At 48.7% G+C, this 19,919-nt stretch overlaps 1 protein-coding gene across 5 annotated transcripts in view; it reads right to left on the bottom strand.

Annotated features, from left to right (window-relative positions):
* Positions 1-19,919, bottom strand: part of TCF20 (transcription factor 20) — a 112,536-nt gene that overhangs the window by 22,244 nt on the left and 70,373 nt on the right. For all 5 annotated transcript variants that reach the window (XM_084283655.1, XM_084283654.1, XM_084283657.1 and 2 more), the window contains one exon: positions 13,284-18,944. In XM_084283655.1, the coding sequence (XP_084139781.1) occupies positions 13,284-18,908 (5,625 nt within the window). In that variant the 5' untranslated portion in view covers positions 18,909-18,944. The remainder of the gene's footprint in view (positions 1-13,283; positions 18,945-19,919) is intronic.

Raw genomic sequence — 19,919 nt, 5'->3', positions numbered from 1 at the left:
GAGGCAACCTGCATGACGGAACCAGTTTTTCTCCAGCCGAACAGAAAATGGCTGCTTACTGTTTACGAAGACCTGAATAGTTCAGTTGGAAGGGACCTACGAGGATCATCAGGTCCAACTGCTGAGCACTTGAGGGCTAACCACAAGTTAAAGCACGTTATTGAGGGCATGGGCCAAATGCCTCGTGAACCCCGACAGGCATGGGGCATCAAGCACCTTGCTAGGAGCCTGTTCCAGTGTCCGACCACCCTTAAAACAAAGGCTCGAAGGAAAAAGGTCTAATTCATTAAGTTGTTAGTGGCAGTGGACTCGCTACTAACAAAAGTAAAGGTTTAACAGGTAATAAATTGCTTCTGAGCAAGGCAAACCGTAAATGGGCAAGATTTTGACAAGATAGCAAATACCTGGGCAACCTGGCAGCAGAAAGAGTGCAGAACAAGCCCACCCCTCCCACGATTCAAAGGCTTGCAACATCACACAGAAATAAAGCAGTTATTGGTAATAATCTCTGCAAGCCCTCATCAGAAACAAAGCCCTGCTATGCAAGATGTTTCTGCGATACAGAGTGAAATGCTGGCGGATGCAACGGGATGAAACGGGAGCGGTGAGACTGAGCCAGCGGTGCTGGGCAGTCTGTCACAGCAGCAGGCGAGGGGCAGCCACTTCTGCAGAGATCTCTGCCAAGGAGGGCTTTGAAGCGATGTATGAACTAAAACCAAGGTAAGCATGCAGGTTTCTGAAAGAGAGGAACTTCATTTAGGAAATTAAAAACATAAATAGGATGCATTGGAAGTAGATCCTTGAAACCAAAAGACAAACGAGCAGGATGCAGGCAGCTAAGGCAAAGACGAGTAACTTGCTCGAGGCACAAGAGGAAAGCCTGCAGCAAATAAAACTGTGAGTCTGTGGGTAAAGAGAGCACGAGAAGCTGGCGGCTCCTCCAGAAGGCTGCTGAAGCAGCAGCTACGGGCAGTGCTGCCCCGAGGAGGAGGTGAGCAAAATGCAAGGCGCACACTGAGGTCTGCTGGAAAAGCGGCTGAGGGTGAGCAGCAACAGCAGGGGAGGTGAGCCCAAGGGAAGTGAAACAATGGAAGGGCAAATGCTCGGGGGGCCGGACATCGCCCATTAGTGGTGTGCTGTCAGGTAACATCAGCGTTAAAGAAAGGGGAAAAGAAGTTTAAAATAGCTCGTGGACTTGAGCAATAGATACTCAGTCCCAGCTTGGAAAACTAAGCAGGTCAGTGAGACACATCGATGAGAAGATCTTAGAACACCTCTGAGTCTATCAAAAAAAAAAAAAAAAAAAAAAAGACAAAAAAAGACTGCTGGCCAAAATCATGAATGGGTTTAAAGATTATTTCACTATCCAATAATCAACAGCAACCAAATGACAAGCCACACTGATAGCTCAAACTGCCCCTTACAACAACAACTACTTCTCATGGACTCTGAAGTGTGTTTATTTTAAAATATCGAGGAGCAGCTGGCTTGCCAAGGCAGCAAAGCTTCGTACGAAGTAGTAGCAGCTCAGAAGCGGCAGCAAATATAAATAGCAGCCGAAGCCCAAGGCCGGCTGGCATTCCAGCTGGTGCGACAGGGCAGCTGAGGAGGTCTCAGTCCGCGCGCTCCTTGAAGGACAGGCTGAACGTCGCCCTACCAGGGGAGGAACTGCCTCTGTCTAAGGATTCGGGAGCTCTGCTCTTCTTCCCAGGCTTGAGAGAACAGATTAAAAAAATGAATGAAGATCTTTTGGGCTCAGGCCACTGCTGAGTCATGATAAAGGCTATCTCTGTGACCTATTTGCTAGCTACACCTTCAGGTTTTATAAATTTAGACAAATCTGTGCTAAGATAAGAAGGACTGGTATGAACTATAGAGTACTAGAAATAAGTCACCGTGCGAGATCAAGAAGAGATTTCATTTTCATCTGAGGCAGAAACAGAAAGATAAAGGCATTCTTGTTTTGTTTTTAGTTTATTTTACCCAGGCACACCCTCCTCTCACTTCTTATTCCTCCATCTTCTGAGGGCTCCAGTCCAAAAGCAGAAGCACAAGGCAGCAGCGAAGTCTTCTTTGTTCAACAGCTTCACAGACTCAGAATGGAAAATTCGTCTTTGGGCATTCCCCTTCGAGTTATTTGTCCAGAAAGCTGAATTTGCTGGTAACTTGGTTAAAATTCCTGTTCCCCAGAAACCACCTCTGCAGATTGCTGCTGAGGAAGGCTACCACGTGGCATCACTACGGAACCCTTCTTCTCCCCAGTCCCAACATGTGACACTTCAAAGGTAGAGTAGTTAAAGTTAAGTATGGGAGTAAAGACAGCAGAAAAAGCTCACAGAACAGCTTTATAAAACTGTAATATAGGCACTGGAATTATTTGAATATAATGTAAACAATTTCCTTAAATTAACATGAAAAATGTTGGTGTTCTGGAAAGCATTGGTTACGCTTTGTGTCAAGCTTGAAAGTTTAGCAATGAATTTCACTTGGAGCCCTATCCTCCAGAAAGCATTTAACACTGACATTTAATAACGAATAGATGGATGGTGCCAGTACATTCAAGCTAGGATGTTCAGCATTTTAACTTCCTACTAGTAAAGAGAAAACTAGCAAAACATTTTTATCCTGAATCTAAACGATACACGAACAGATTTTCAAGTGACTAACTTCCTCTCATTGCATCTACGCAACTGAAACATGCAAGCCTGTATCAGCTCCCTCATCTTGCGATTTAATTATGAGTACCTGCCAATTTAGGAACATATCATACTTTAAACTTTCCAAGCACCCTACAAGTCTGTCTCGATGCTCACAAAATGACTGTTCTTCAGTCCTGTTTTACACAGTAATTAACTGACTTGTCAAAGGCCACAGTGGGAATTTCTGACAGCACAGGCACGGGGTTTGAAAGGACCACAGCTCTCAGAACTGAACTCAAGCACATGACGTTGCCTTCCTCCCATTTTTTAAGTTTCATATTGAGCAGCAGAATCCTTTGGTGGCCTCCTGGTCTCAGTTAGGACAGAGTTGATTTTCCTCCTAGCAGCTGGTAGGGTGCTGTGTTTTGGCTTAGGATGAGAAGAGTGCTGATACCACGCTGATGTTTTAATTGCTGCAGAGCAGTGCTTACACCAAGCCAAGGACTTTCCAGCTCCTCGCTCTGTCCTGCCAGCGAGGGGGGAGGCTGAGCGAACGGCTGTGCGGTGTTTCGCTGCCAGCCGGGTTAAACCACGACAGGTGGAAGTCCCCGTTTCAGAGCTTCATGCCATGACACCCTCCTCCTTTTTCTCTCCCTTCGTAAGTCTTCCCTGAAGCTGCACACTCACCTTTCAGCAGCAGTAACTTTCTTAAACTTAGCGAGCTTGAGTCCTCATTAAGCAGAACGCACCAACAGAGCCAGATTTTGCCAAGAGATAAGCCAGAAGAGGACAAATACACACCTGAGTTATACCTACTGAAGTGCACATCAGAAGAAAGCATGCAAGGAGCAAGAAATGGAAAAAAAAAAAGTCACTCGCAAGTGATGACTTCAACTGTGTTTTTAACTATAGCCTGGCTGGCAAAGCAGGCTTTTCCCTGTGTCCACACTGACAGTAAGAGCCAAAAGCTGGTTCAGCCAACAAAAAATCGCTTGACAGAAGTGCACGTGCGTGGAGTTTGCTGGCCGGACCAGCTACCTGCACTAGTTCAGGCTGAGAGCAGTCGTGCTGCTGGAGGGGAAGGCAGTGGGGTGAAGAATGGCTCCTAACACCTGTAACATCGATCAGGGTTAAGTTATCACCGGGCTTCATCTTCACAGCTGCTCCAGGGAGGTGTCTGAAGGGCTTTATCAAGGTGAAGGGCTTTATCAAGGATGCTCTTCTCTCTTTTGTACCTCTAAAAATGATGCAGTCTTGACCTGTTATTATATTCCCACCATCCCTCCACCCCCATTTTTACTCCCTCACCTTATTCCCCACCCCGCACTCACCTTTCCCTAACTTATTGCACTGTGGCACAAGCATCGAGGACTGCTGCTGCAGTGAACATAGGAATCACATCAAGTTTAAGCAAGGGATTTTGAAAAAGTTTTTAGTTGTAGGCATAGCCCAGGCATTGCCATCTCTGAGCCTGTAGGAGGAGAAGCCAGCAGGACTGAGAGCACAACTTGGAACTCCAAGAGGCTTTCTGATGAGGAGGATTGTTTGAAGAGCTCCCTAGCTGAGGGCAAACCCACAGCCAGTCGTCACTTCCCAGGTCCCTGCTGCACCATTTGGGCAATCTGCTCCTCTTCCTGCTCCTGTCTCGGCTCAGCACTGCAGCAGGAACGAGCTGTTGAGGGGAACCAGCGTCACAACTCACATCCCCATATTCCCCAAGCAACTGGGAGCCCCCAGCTCCAGCTACATGCCTTCTCACCATGGCTCAATCCACTTGTGCTCAACCATAGCCTTAGCAATACAAGACTGCTGTTAAATGCTAATTGCTTACTAATGAAAACTAATCATCATGCAATTAAACTTTAATCACTAAGCAGCTGGCTGAGATCCAATCCATAACAATGAAGGTTCATTAATAACTTTTTCAGAGAGCTCTACCCATGAAGACTACCCTGCACTTGGCATCCCGAACCTCACCGAGTCCATGCGTGTGTAGGAAATTCTGATGGAAAAATATTTCTTCTGTTACTAAAAAAAAAAAAAAAAAAAGCCAACACCAAAATAAACCACCCAGATCGCAGCTTCAGAAGAGCACAGTTTAAGTGAAAAGTACGGTTTTAAGATGCAGGGAACCCTGACTCCATCCCTGGCTTCCTCATTAATAACCCCAGGCGAGATTTGCGGTACAGACAAAAGCTCTTCTGATTCTTGTCTCTTCAGAATATTTGTTCTTCAAGGCAAAAATGTCTTCTGAGCTTTAATTTTGCTACAGTTTCCACAATTATTACATGAATCCTCATCATAGTTCTGTTTTGCTTTTACTCCTCTTTCTACATTAAGAGAAATTAATTTAACCTCTTCCAGAAAACAACTCTCTAATTAAATACTGGTGTTAAAAATAATGGGAAGAGATTGAAATTATTCTCTACAAAGATAAAAGTTTAAAAATTGCTTTCCGTATTATATTTAAAAAAATCTCATACCACACTCCAAAAGTTTCTCAGTTTTGACCTAGACCCTTCCCATCCCAGCCTGGCTACTGCACAAATCCGTAGCCAGCTTTTTAAGAATTTGGGTTGCCTTGTAGTGTTTGAAGAACTTTCTTTTACTCTGAAGAGGAAAACATTTGTCTAGTTGAAGCATTGGTTTTTGCTTACTCAGTGGTCAGAGAATTCACAATAACATTTTAAAAATAAAACTGAGCCTAAAATTTTATTTAAATATGAGCTTTCTAAAGACAGGATGTATTTCTAATAACCCATACAATATTCTATAATGGAAACACGAATTTTTACCTTCAAAAATTAACTTTTTAATCTCTCGTGTCAGTTTGATTAAAAAGAAATAATATTTCTTTCCAAAATCAGGAAAAATGTTTTGAGAAATCTTCATTTTTGCCTAGCAATAATTAGATAGAGGCTACTAGAAACATGGAGGAGTAGAACAGAAAAACCTTCTGAAGTTCTTGCCATGTCCTTCAACACCTATATCTTAGTAGCATTCTTTTAACGACGGAGGCTCGAGAGACTACCATCTGGAATCGTTCAAGTTAAAGAAAAGTTAGTTCATTAAGTTAAAACAAAAACACCAGCAGCACAACAACCCTCCTCCCCAGTTTTTGGAAATCTTGCAACCTTTTGCCAGCACGGCTTAAAAAGATTCAAGCTAAGAAGATGCATAAATGGGTTGTATTCACTCATTATTGAGAATTTAACAAGACTATGGCAGCTTGAATCAGACAAAAGGGATTGCGTGAGCCAGACAAAGAGCTCTGAAGCTTTGTTTAGAAATCTTCTGCACAGAGAAGGCCCCATACACATTTGGAAGAGCTTCTTAGGAGTTAAAGTTACTTAAATGTATTTTTAGGTGCAAACTGTACATAGAGTTCGAGGATCCCTGATGCTTTATAGAAAGGCCACAACTGTGGCATAAACAAGCTGCGTTTTACATACAAAAGTTTCCAGTGCTCCTGGCTACAGCTAAGGCAAGCAGTTCGACATCCCATTCTTTCCCAGTGCTCTGTTGTCAGTAAATCTCTTCCCTGCTTTCCTCACCCCACACGCTAGACAAACAGTGGAATATAAGGACACGCGTCAGCAGCCGTGATGCCCACACTGATGGCAAGGAGGCAGCCAAACACATGCAGAAATGACTTCCCTGTACTTACCCTTTACCTGCTCTGCCCCCATACGAAAGGCTGACAAAGGAGAAGTCTTTCCTCTCTTCCCAGTATCATCTTTACATGAGGCTTCAAGCAAAAGACGCTTCCTGCCACCTACAAGCCGTGGCCACCAATACGCTGCATCAATTTTACCCACTTTCTGCTTGTGATAAAGCCAAGGAAAGCAAGTTTTATCTCCCCAGCATAATTAATGCCTTCCAATCACTTGAGATATTGAAATATATGTATTAGAAATGTAAATGCAGATTCTGGCTGCTCACCTCCTTGGCAGCGGGGGATTGTGATAGCAATACACGGAGCTGCTGGGAGCTCCAAGGCTCCGCAGCACTGCTCGTTCACACCTCCGGGTCCCCACCAGAGGCAGGCAGCGAGCTGAGATACAACAGGGGCTCCTACCAGGCTCTCATCTCGGTGGTGGCACACTCACAGACCAGGAGTCACGACAGCACAGACAGTTTCAGTAGCGCAGCAGATGGCAATGCTTTCCCGAGAAGAGCGGATCAGAAATGCATTATTCAGCCTGTCTTTCAGAATTTCTGCTCCACCAGAAATTTTGTGCTTCCGGATTTTCGCAGCGCTGCAGAAGAATACTAAGGACGCTGCCACTTCTTGAGGGATGAGAAGAAACGTTAGGCTAATTGTACTAGGGGCTGCCTTCAAGAAAAAAAAAGAGCACGTTTTTAGTTGAGCCAACGGGGTGTTCAGACACTGTCCGTCAAAGAAAACCAAGAAGTTGATCACTTCAAGGGTAATTGTAGAAGGTGCCTCAGGATTCTGTGGCACTCCTCATCGGTGGGGTTAAAGCACACTAAAAGCTGTTGACAGAGAGGAACAGGCGATGTTCCCAGTCCACCCCTTTTTCAACCACTGCTAACAGGTAGCTGTTAAATTTGTTACTGGTTTCCCTTCTTTCACAAAGGAAAATTAACAAGCTCCAGTGTCACTCTTCCTCCTCTGGAAATTTCTCCTCAGTGTTACAAGTCTGGGTGTAAGAAACACGGGTTTCCCTTCCTGTGGCTGTCAGGCACGTGGCCTTTGAAGCAGCAGATTATTTCAGCTGAACCCTGACCCGATGCCGAACTTCACTTGATAGGCTTTTGGCAAGGAAAAATTAAGAAAAAAAAAACACGTCAGGTGCTGCACATTTTCCTTCTTTAAAAAGAAGGATAATGAATGAAAGGTGAACACAGAAACAGCAGCACTGTGGGACTAAATCACTTCTTAGTTGTGGCTAAATGGAGATCTCGAGGTTACAGCCACCAGGGAAAAGGCCCTCACCAGGCAGGGCCAGCACACGTGGTCCAGAGAGCAAGCAGAGGGAGCTGGCTGACCTGGCAGGACAGAGGGGGTGTGGGATTGGTCTTCTGATGGCTTAGCTAGCTAAAACATAAAAATAAAAGCAATAAAGTGGTTCTATGAAAGCAACAGAGCAAACGAAGTTGTTATCCATAGGCCGTCCTTATTCCTTTACGGCACAGATTTTCAGACAGATGCTCTGGGAGATCAGCTAGCACGAGTCTGAAGTGATCAAGAACAACTTTCTGTGCAAAACCAGCAGCTGTTCTCCGGGAAATCTGGGAAGCAGAGATAAACCTATCTCCAGCCCCACGGACTACCAAAGGCACGCTGAACACGAGCCAGAAGGTTCAAGGACTTCCTTCCACGTACGAGGATTAGAAGATTCCTCAAGCTGGGAACGAAGCAGAGATTGATAAGGAAAGCATTAGATTCTTCAGACTTCTTACAACAGGGATAAACAAGTTTTCCTTTCACAGAGCGCTGGTGGCAGAACCAAGAGGGAGATTTACATTCATCAAGGTCAATTCGGACAGCGATGGCAGGGGGAAAACACCCAGAACCAGTGTCTGTGCTGGGTCAGAGCCTTTGCCTTCAGGAGGAAGAGGGGTTTTATAAGAAAGAATCCAAGCAACAGCATAGCACCTTCTGGTGAACAGCCTTCTAGAAAGCAACAGCAAAACTCACTGTCCTTGGGCTCTGCAACTCCATGTGTAACCCAAAGAGCCTTCTCTTCTTCTTCTCTTCTCCTATTCTTCTCTTCACCTACAGCTCCTTGAACTTAATGCTGAGAACAAAACCAATCCATTCTTATGAACAGTAAGTCAGCTGAGGGCTACAAAGTGGCTTGGTAATTTTGCCAGTTTCAAAGGTAACCAGAATTTCACCTTGCAACAGTTTTCCCATGAGTAGGAAAACAAAGAAATTAACAAGGCAATAAACTGTTTTTTTAAGTTATGTACAGCAAGGTGCATGCCACTGTTAGATTTCCGTATTTATATGTGCAAAGAGATGGCTTGACATGACTGTAAGAAGAGACACCTCAAAAAAATCCCCATAGGAAGAATATGGATATACTATATCCTACCAGGTAGGGCCAGGAATCCTTAAATATTCTCAAATCTCCTGTAGGAATACCAGCCATAAGGTTCCCTATATCATAAGGCAAAGATCTCACCCCAGTTCTCTAATGATCAGTTTTACCTGGTCCAAACCACAGTGCCCGACCACCTCCAACATCTGAGAGGGGGCATTCTCTAGGCAACACGTCCCCCCAGCACCAGGGAGGTGGCAGTTTCTCTGTTCCAGATTTCATTAGCCCTAGGACCCCAAATGTCTAAGTGCAAGAAGGCCAGCGAGCACCTCACTGCGGTGTAACGACCAGCACGATGAGGGAAACACGGTCCCATCTGGTGGGGAATCCAATTTGTAACTCAAAATACGAAGGCTTAAGGCATTCTGCATCCAAAGCAGCCCCGTTTATCCGACCAGCTCTTCACGTTCTCAGAAGCAAGGAGCCCTCTGGGGTGAGCAGAGCAAATGAAGTGCCTGCTCCGGGCCTCAAGAACGGTTCTGCCGCTTTGAAATCCAGCTGGATTGGAAGATAATGCATTCACATCATTTTCAGTCCAGGGTGAAATCAGGCTTTATGGAAAGCTCAAAGCTCAAGAAAGTCACTGCAGTTTGACAAAAACTTTTTTTTTTTTTTTTTTGAAAGAAAATACTTTCTCATCTCAAATTCTCCTGCGGTGTTTGGTACAACTAGGACCTCGAGCAACCACACGTACATTTTAAGCCTTCAATGAGATCAACTACGGGGCCATTCTCAAAGAGGAGCCATAAGGCCCAGACATTTACTTGTGTAAGGAGCAGAAAGTTTAATGTAGCAGGAGAAACACTTCAGATTCTTTGCTGATTCTGGAAAGCAAGGAAGAATCAGACTTTGGGGGAAAAAAAAAAAAAAAAAAAACTGTAAAAAGCTTCCATGTAAGAGAGGGGAAAAGAAAACAACACAGGTGAGTCGGTGTGAGAAGAAACACTGGGTGGGCTATTTACACCACTACCATGGTTCATGGCATGAGACCAGCAGTTTACATTTCTTATTTCTACAGGAGGATGCTGCACAAGGAACAGCAAGAGAGGCAGATCGTTAAAGAAATTATTTCAGCTCATCTAATGGTATGGATTCAGTTTAAATTTAGCATGCATCCACCCTTTGTGGCTACTCCAAACAGTTTATGTGAATTTGGAACTGCAGCAGTATTTTATGTGCACAGAATGCATTACATACATGAATCGCTCACTTCCAGGCTCACGATCCCTTCATATGCCATAAATTAACATCTCCCCTTTCCCTGGACCAAATCTAAGACCCAGATTACTAAATGCTGGTGCACACACTTATCTCCTCGCTCCTGCCAGCGAGCAGCTGTGTGGTTTGCACGTCTGCCTTCCCAGGACGCTCTACCACTGCTGAACTGCGTGTCAGCTGAAAAAAAAAAAAGCAAGGAGGAAGCACAGAAGAACATACGCAGCAAGCATAGGCAATCAGCTGTCGGAGCCAGAAGGCTGTCCGCAGGCAGCAGGGCAAAAGAGAGTCTAGTTCAACGCAGCCTTTCCACTGCCTGAGGACGGCCTGTGGCAGGCACACCTCTTGATACCCTGCCTGCCAGCTCCGTGCCGCGCGAAGCCCTCTCTGAAATCAGGAGGGGAAGACACGCAGCTCCCAGGGAGGAACACAGCACTATTTGCTGCAGTAGCATAAAAAGGTTGAGAAAAAGAGATACTGCTAGGAAGGGGGAAAAAAAAAAATAACCACCCTATTCCATTATTTGTGACAGAGGTGAAGGAAAAGACGGATTACTTTTCGCAACGTAATGAAGAGGAGCCCAGCATTCAGCTAGGGCATCTGTGACCGTGTTTGTGTGAGACGCAGCATAACAAGACGTGCACACAAATGGTCCCTGTCTAAAAGTTCACAGCCCCAGCCAGAACAGGGGTGAGCACTAACAGGATACGTGCTGCAGCTCACACACAAAGAGAAGGCAGTTATTTCTTACAGCGTTAAATGGAAAGAATTAGAAAAAAATAAAATAAAATCAAAGAAGATGCTTGTTGCTCAGATTCCAAGTCAGAACAAGATGGCAGAGGATGGATTAAGGATGATGTAGATTAAAAGACAAATTTGAAGTGAGACCTCACCATGAATTCCAGAAGAGTTTTTAAGCTTGTGATAGAAAAGCAGGGATCTGGAACAAAAAGAAGGCTCTACAAGCCTAGAACAAAGCAAGCGGGCTACCGAAAGTTACCCAAAGACTTGGCAATCCAGGACAAGGGTGAGGAAAGCACAAGCAGGATCTCAGCGAGCCACACAAAAAGCTGGGAGTAATGAACAACAGCCTCTGCAAAACCAGTGGAGAGCAAAGAGGTAATCAAAAGAGGCCACAGCCAGGAAACGAGGTGGAACAACGCTTCAAGAGCCGCACAGCTGATAGTGACAAATGTAGCTGACAGAGGAAGGAAAATGAAGAACTGGATCTGAACTTTAGCTAGGGAGAGATCACAGTAAACACTGATTACAATTGTAGTAGAGCACAATTGAAGGCACGGTGGAGGACAAGAGCACCAGACAATGCTCTCAAAGAATTTTGAGATGAAAAAAAAAAAAAAAAAGGAAAGGAAATGAAGAGGTAGTTGCAAAGGCAAGAGAGGCCACGGGCATTTTGTACACCTCTTTTAAAAATGTGAAACACTTGTGTCTACAGGTTACTACGAGTGAAAAAAAGCTGCGAGTTGAGTGAGTGATTAAAGGAAAAAGGCAGAGAGAAAGGACAGCAGGTTCAAGAGAGATAAGGGGATATTGCTGCACGGTGCCATAAGGGCAGATGAAAGGGTTAAGAAGAGAAGCAAGAAATTCGATTTGTGACAAGGAGATGATCATAACGGTTGGAAGAAAGCGATAAAGAGTAGGCCAAAGTGTATTCAGTCAGAAAAAGAAAGTTGCCAAGATCCCATACAAAGAAAGAACTAGAGGTGAAACGGAGAACAGGTAAGAACCATGTAACAACGTTGTGGTAATGGGCTACTATCTGACAAGTTTGATTAGAGCCCATGGACACGGCCACGATGTTCTGATGGGCAAACACCTTTTGCAGGTACAGAACACGAGGAGGATTCCTGAAGGACAGCTCGAGCGGTTCAAGAACTTGTGAAGAAGGCGTTTGCTATTGGGAAGACAAGAATCATAAATGAAGGGCGCACCCTGAGAACAGGGAAAAGGGAAAAAAACAGGCTGGCGAGATCCAAACTGAAAGTACTGGTGAGCTACAGGACACACAAATGCCTCGTCACATCGTAAGTAAAATCCAACTGACGGTGGAGAACCTGAAAGAAACCTTGCAATTATCAGAGACGAGAAACTCAGCACACAGGCACTACTTGGTGAAAACCAAATGAAATTAACTGACTTTGTTTAATGAGAAGCTAGAAACAAGAATGCAGGCCAAATCAAGTTAGGGCAAAGAAGCATGTAATTACTGTCAGAGAACAGTGAGCGAAAACGCAGAACAAGCTGGGAATCAAAGTTGAAGAGGAAAGCTCACGGGGAGGAAATGAGCTGCATATAACAATGCAGGGAGAAAAGAAAAGAAAAATTGGATCCTGGCGCTGCTCAGAAAGAGGAGAATCTGAAGGTAACAGGAAAAGTCACCTCACATCTCTTCCCTGGCCTGGCCCAGGATGGAAAGCATAATGCAAAAGGTAGCGATAAAGGGTTGTAGCGTGCTGATAATGGCATGGAAAGCCAAACAGCTGCGGGTTCAACGTGTCAGCTTCTGTCTCGGATAATCAGTAACGATCGTCTCCATCCACAGCCACGGGATGGTGAATAAGGCTCTCCCTCTGTCCCCGCTCGATTTGACATCTCTCCTCGCTCGTTGTGTACTCGCACTTTGGAGAAAGTCCCTTATCAGTCAGTCTGACTCCTGGGGTAACCCAAGTCACACTCAGCTTGCAGCCCTCTACGCCTTCCCACTTTATCAACCTTATTCTGTAGGGACTGCGAGTTCTCCTGAAGTTGTATAATCCATGTCAGTCAGAATAATTCAGGTTGGAAGGGGCCCCTGTAGATGTCTGGTCTAAACCTCTGCCCAAAGCAAAGCCACCTTTGAAGTTGGATCCAACTTCAGAGGCACAGAGGGTTGCTTGGGGCCTTGTCCAGTCCTTTCTGTCCACCTCCAAGATCAGGTACTCCACAACTTGTCAGTCCCCCTGCCTCAGGCCAATGTTGAGCCACCCTCGCTGCGATTTCTTCTGCCCGATATCGAATTGGAATCTCACGTGCTGCAACTTGTGTCCTCTGCCACTTGCCTTTTCACTGTACAGCTCCAAGAGCAGCCCTGGTGAGTATTAATATCTAACAGGACACAATAAAGAGCACTGTAGTCATGAGAAAGCTTTTGGACATCCAGAACTCATCGTAGGTAATACACACACAGATTTTTGATGCCTGAAAAATCCATCTGATCCAGACAGGCATCGCTGGAGATTTGTTTCCAGGTGAAAGATGGTACGTTAAAACGTGAGGGAAGAACAAGGAAAAACAGCATTTCACATGGCATATTTATTGCAAACAAACAAAAAAGGGCATAGTAAGTTTTGGTACTCACCATCTCTCTCGCAATCTCCACAGCTTCCTGCAGCCCATAGAGCCTGCCACAGACCAGGTAGATCCCATTGGCCCAGAGAATACAACCCTCATGGACCCAAAATTCATTGCTGTCAAGAGGTAGTTCAGGAATTTGTAACTCCAGCTCAGTGCCACCTTCTGAAGTGGGCATAGAGGGTTTTGAGTCCAAAGGAGTCTTTTCACCACCACTGCCACCCTCAGTGGTTGCTTTTTTACAAGAAGCTCCCCTTGAAAGTGACCGAGAGGCTCCGCCACAGTCCTCAGAGCGGTGCCGCCTCTTAAAGCGGGGATGAGCAGCGAGGCTTCTTTGTTCCTTCTGTTGTTGCTGTTCCTCCTCCTCCTCCGTGTCCGTCTTGGAACCATTAGAAGCGCTTTTGTGCCGTACCTTGACCTTGCTCTGCATTTCTGTGGCCCTCTTTGGAGGCGGGTTCTTGGGCAAGGTGGCCGCGTAATCCTGGGGGTAGAAAGGACCAAAGAGGTCGCCCATGTTACGGTAGCTGGCCCATTTGCCACACAGGCAGCACACCAGGTGCCCCAGGACAGAAGACTCTGTCACTACAGGGCCCTGCAGCATGAACGTGGAGGTGGGCAGCACTTTGCTCTCCACGTTGCTGGGAGGGGGCGTCGAAGACCTCTGTCCTTTCCGGCCTCTCACCAGTTTGTTCTGCTCCTCTTCCTCCGCGTTAATGATTGTGCACACAGCGCCTAACTCACACTTGTTCACCACGTGGATGTAAGGGAAAAAGGACTTATTCTTGGAGTCGGTTTTATCTACAGACTGCGTGGCGTATTTAAGCTTGATCTCCGGTTCTTGAGGCTCCACGATGGGAGCAGCCCGCCTGGGCTTCCGCTTGCGCGGCTGCGCTGCGGGTTTTCGCCTCTCCCTCCTCTGCCTCTTGGGTTTTGGCTCGCCACCACCGGCCCCTTCTGCGGGCTGCGGGGGCGCAGGGGGGGGCGGCGGGGGCGGCGGCAGTTGTTGCTGCTGCTGCTGCTGTTGTTGCTGCTGCTGCTGTTGCTGCTGCTTCTTCTGCTTGTTCACGCTCCCGATCGGCCTCCCCTTTTTCTTTCCGGAGGGGAAATATCCCTTTGGAGGGAAGCCGTCTGGCTTGGGCGAAATGTTTGTCACGTCTCCGTCTTTTTCCTCAGCCTTTGGGTTTGGTTCAGAAGCGAACGCGCCGGAAGGGGGGATTGTTTTTGAGTCCGGGAAGGCCAGAGCCCCAGCTCCGCTCACAGATCCATCCGACCTTCCCTGACCGCCTGACTTCTGAGACGGTGGCGCTGCCGCCCCGGACCCTGCTCCCTCTTTACTACCACTGGCAGTTTCGGGGGTCTCCTTCTTGGTTTTATCATCCTCGTTGCCTTGCCACTCTTCTGAGGACCGTGGGAGAGCTATTTCGCTTGCTGTATCCTGGCTCGCTGAGCCCACTTGATCTGAGAGCATCTCTCCTTTTCTCTTCTCGGCCTCTGGCCCGTGTCCTGCCACGCTCCCTCCTTCGGGCCCGCTCTTCAGGGACAGGATGTCGTCCAGAGTGACGGCGTCTGCCCCGCTCTCAGCGCTGTTGGTGGAAACGCTTCTCCTAATGTTGGGAGACGTGATTTTCTGAACGATAGCTTCCAGTTTTAATCCTCGCCCCTTTCTTGGGGGCAGTATTTTGGTCTTCGCCGGGCTTGTGAGGGAAACAGCAGGGCAATTCCTGCTATCAGGGCTCGGCAGGTCCTTGAAGGACTCTCCCTTTCCAACTGGCTTGCCAACATCTTGGCTTTGAGATGAGTGGGCATAGGAATTGTAGGTTTTATCAGCTCCTTCTTTGGACGAAGTCATCATCCGCCCTCTGTCTTCACTGCCACTGTTCTTCAGATCCTGTGGCTGTCGTTTGGTAGGGATAGGCGAGATGAAGGAACGGACTCTCCTCCTCATAATTAAGGGATTTTGAGGAGACTGGTCTTCCTGGCCGGGGAGCCTGAGCATGGCATTACTAGGCTTGGGCAAATCTGAAGATTCCTCTCGCCTATGCCCGTCGCTGTCTTGAGGGCAAAACCTTTTTTGGTTGGCTGCTCCGAGGGGGCCGCTGCTTTTGGCAGGAGAAGTTTGCCGAGAGAGGTCCCACCCAGACTCATGTTGCAGCTTCTGGTTACCGTGCTTCAGGTCAGCACACTTGCTCTGAGTACTGTCACTCCCCATAACGCAGCGCCCGGGCTCCTGGCTTCCAGCATCGTGGTAAGAGCTGCCCTGAAGGTACATCATTCCGTCCTTGTCGTTTTTCAAGGGACTCCTCACCCTGTCCAGAAACTGCTGTTGTCTGGGGCTCTTCCTCGCTCCCTCCTGCCTGTGCTGAGCCGCAGCAATCACACCCTGAGCAGCGCTGCTCGCCCAATCTTTGTATTCTTCTTGCTGTTGCTGGTATATCTGTCTCTTGTAATGATACTGGGAATTTAAGCCCTGGTTCGGGTCACCGAAAGCGTGAGGCCTGGCATTTGCGTGATACGCTGCGGCCAGAGACGAGCCTTCTGAATTCTGAGGGTAAGCAGAGTGCAAGGAAGCCCTGTTCACTCTTTCAGACAGCGTCATGTGGGGGTTCATGTGGTGCAGATCCGCTCCCGGGCCCCTGCTTCTGCCCGGTGACATTTTCAGCTTATCGGCAAGATCGTGATACTGAGAAGGTGACTTCCCCCTGCTGCTCCCAGTCCTGCCGGGTGCCCGCCTCATCTGCGTCGCCCTGCCCTCCTGCTGAGGAATGTAGTCTGCAGCGGAGTCGGACACCGCAGCTCCAGGGCTAGCATTGCCTCGGAAAGCCTCGTGCTTGATGCCAGCAGGATGACAATGGTCTCCTGTCTTTTTATTATTAAGACTAGCTGAGCTCTTTGACTGTTCAAAATCTTCTTCTTTTATTTGCCCACTGTGAGCTTTCATTTTTGTTTCCATGGATACTAAGCCACCGGGGAGTATTACTGACTGGCTGAGGCCGGGGGCAAGACGTTCGCTCCTTCCACTTCTGGCCTCGGGACCCATGTGCCCCATGGGGTGAGGACCGGGATCCCTGACAAGCTGCCTTAATGGAGATATGTCACAGATCACTGATCTCCGCTCCGAGAGCGCTCCCCCTTCGTGGGCAGAGGACTGAGACTCCACCTCAAACTTCCTAGCAAGAGGGTAATCGGCTAGATTTATCTGTTTCATGTCAGGAGCTGCGCTGCTGGACTTCCTATCCCAGGGACCCCAGTGAGGGCCTTCCAGGAGAGACCCCATGCTCTTGTTTAAGAGGCCTCTGTTGGCCAATTCATTGGTTTGACTAATTAAGATATTGGGCCTCATGGCTCCCTCCAAACTCCCGGCCATCCCCGAATGTTCTTGTGCGTTCCTAGAATACCTCCTGTCCGGATGATGGTGGTAACCCTGTAGGACCTCCTGCAGGAGGCTGGGAAACTTCTCATTCCGGCCCTTGCGCTCACTGTGCCCGGGAAAATCCCCCTTTTCTTGGCCAGAAGGATACTGCGGAAAGCCGCCGATATTCCTCTGTATGCCTGCCGCTATGTTATCCTTGTAACTGTACCTCAAACTGCCAGGAGATTTGGAAGGTTCTGTTCTGGCAGGAAAGTTTGACCCGACAGCTGCGTGGCCAGGCTGGCTGTTCCCCTCTCCATTGTGGTTAGTGTTATCTCCACTTTTGCTCCCTTTGCTTCCTCCTTGAGCTTCTGGCTGTGGCCCTGCGTGCCCAGACTCTTTTGTACCACCGCTAGCGCTAGCTGGAGCCTGCGTGGCTGCAGAAGCATCATCTTGCACAGGTTTCTCTTGCCCACCTGACTTTTCTACTCTCCCTGCCATGGCTTCCCGGGAGACAATCACTCCAACTGCCTTTTCGTTCACTTTGGGGGCGTTTTCCACTGCCACTACGGCTTCCTTCCCATCAGGGGAGGCCACGTCTTCCCTAGCTGCAGGGCTGCTGCTGAGTTTTGATGGCTCGTTCTGAGAGCCTTGTGCTGGTGAGGAGTTGGATCTCTCTAAGTTCCCCCCTTTGTAGGTGGTGTCTGAGCTCGTGCTCTGCCCACTCAGCTGTCTCACCCTCTCCCCGTGGTCCTCGGAACTGCTGGAACAGCCCCCGTCGAGGGACTCTGCCAGGGGAGACTTGAGCTGCTCCTCTGCCTGGGAGGAGCCCTCCGAGTTTGTGCAGCTATCGGCCTTCTTTGAAGAGGATGACCTTTTGGAACTTTTTTTCTGAGGCGCCAAGGCATCCGAAAGCAACATGTGCTGGACTGTGTTGGGCAGGTTGGCCACTTGAGAACTCAGAGCGCTCAGGCTGCTCAGCCCGGGATCTGTGAGCCTTTTCTCCTGCAGTCCTTCCAGCCCAAACCCCTTGAATCCCCCTGCGTGAGCGTTGGGGCTCGGCATCATGGATGGCGTAGGACTCAGCTGAGGCATCATCTGCAGGATTCGGTTTCTGGAGCCCATGGACATGTTGCCTTGCCCGCACTGGAGATTTTCTCCACCCGGCATGAGAGGAGAAGGGGTGGAGCTGCAGCTCGGGGACTGAACCACAGACGCAGCAGGAGACGGGTTCGAGATCGGACTGAAGTTCTGGTGGAACTGCATGGGTGACCTTACAGGAACTTCGGTTTGGCTGTACTGCCCCACCTGGCTTTGGAGAGAGAGCTTGGAGGCAGCGTTCGAGTACTGCATCACGTGCTGAGGCGGGTGCTGCTGCTGCTGCCCCTGCTGCCCGCCCTGGGGCAGCTTAGACTGCTCGAAGCCTTTCATGGGTTGAGTCTGAAAGCTGTAGTTGGACTGGCTCCCGTACGCCTGCGCGTTGGAGCCCACGGCGTGGCCCTCGTACTGCGACCCAGAGTTCACGCTGTAGCTCCCATCGTAATTCTGTCCCGACTGGCCGAAACGCTGCGGGGAGGGGAAAGAGGAGGAGGAGGAGGACGAAGGCGGCTGGTAGTGTTGGCCGAACTGACCCACCCGTAACTGGTAGCCAGAAGCAGAGGAAGGCAGGGTAGACGGACGCTGCATCGGCTGCAGGTGCGAGGTGCTAGAGGCAGACTGGCTGGAGGCCTGGGGCAAGGGCTGATGAGACTGGTAGATCTGCTGCCTCAGCTGCTGCACCTGCTGCTGCTGACTGGAAGCCTGCTGCTGATACTGGGCGCTGCCCGGAGAGAAAGGACCCGTGTAGTCCTGCTGATAGTGGGATACGCCCCCCAGGCTCGAATGCTGTGTTTGGAACTGGCCCACGTGTCCCTCGCCCCCGTACTGACTCCCGAAGCTGCTCCCCTGGGGGGGCCCGTAGCTCTGCACTGGCCCAGAAGGCCGGCGCTGGGGCGGCTGCTGCCCTCCTGACGCCACCGGATCTTTGTTGGCAGCCATGTAGTAAAACTCTCCTGCTTCTTTTCTGAAACCTTGGTAGCTCTGGTGGCCGGAGCTCTCACCAGGCATCGCTGTCGAGGCTCCTGCTGCTCCACGACGTCCACTGCCGGCGCCTCCTCCGAAGCTCTGGAACATCTGGGCCTGCTGGCGGGGGCTGAACTCTTCCAGGCGGGAGGAACCGTGCACGTCCTGCGGGTAGCTCTGCTGGTTTCCGTGGTAACTACTTTGCTCCCGAAAGGACTGCATGCTGTTCAGCAGCAGAGCGACAGCTCGAAAGCCCTCCTAAAGGGGGGAGAAAAAGAAAGAAAAAAAAGGTATAGCATCCGCATCTCCCAGTCACGACAACAGCGCTGCTCAATTTCAGTTCCATCCCCTCCGCTCGCGCCTTTCGGTCATTCTGGGGAGCAAAAAGGAGGCACCACTTCCCACGAAAACGCACGTTTGTAGCCTGCCGCCAGCTGGAGCACGCTTTCAGCATGAGTATTTCCCTGCAGTCGGTCACTAACGGGGGCTGTTTACACGCGGAGACAAACTTCCAGCAGCACTCTGCTCAGCCAAGGAGGAGAGCGGTGCTCATCCCCCAGCTCTATGACTAATGCTGGGAGTAATCAACTGCTTTGCTCCCATGTGGAAAGATTTAACACTAAGAATCAGGCAACAGTCTCAAACCACCCTTGGAACCATTTCCAAAGGCCTACCCTTCGCTCACAGAGCTCGGTTACGCTCGAGATAGAGCTGATAGAGCTCCAACCAAGATATTCCTGGGAAAACGGTCTATGGGAAGCTGTGGAAAAACTGGCACCAGCACACTCAAAGACTCCTCTGGTGAGGCTTGTAGGTGAAAACCAAAGCAAGACAACAAATATCCTCCCCCTCCCCCAACAGCTGCTTTGTTTTAAAAGATGGGAAGTCAGAACCAGCCCACTCTGCTTGATCAAAGGTGTCCCCAACTTCATCCTCAGGACTTCAGTACAATAAATAAAAACCACGACCTAACAAGTGATAAAAGCACGTTGTTCCTAGCGACCTCCCAGCTTTCCCTTCCTGAGAACAACCTGGATAAATCCACCTGGACAGACTACCTTCTTTAAGTAAATGCTAAGACAACACACACTTTTCCAGGAGACCCAACCCTAGCTTCTCAGGTGGGAAGCTCGCTAGGATGCTTGCCTCCATTGTACCTTCTCTTTCAGTCGTGTTTTGTGCTTGTCACTGCCAACCCAACACACTCAGAAGTAAAGCCTGGTTCTGCATTTG

The sequence above is a fragment of the Netta rufina genome (assembly GCF_964035555.1).
Source record: "Netta rufina genome assembly, chromosome: 1".
NCBI lineage: Eukaryota > Metazoa > Chordata > Aves > Anseriformes > Anatidae > Netta > Netta rufina.
Note: the sequence above shows the minus strand (reverse complement) of the source record. Positions and strands in the feature narration are given on the sequence as shown.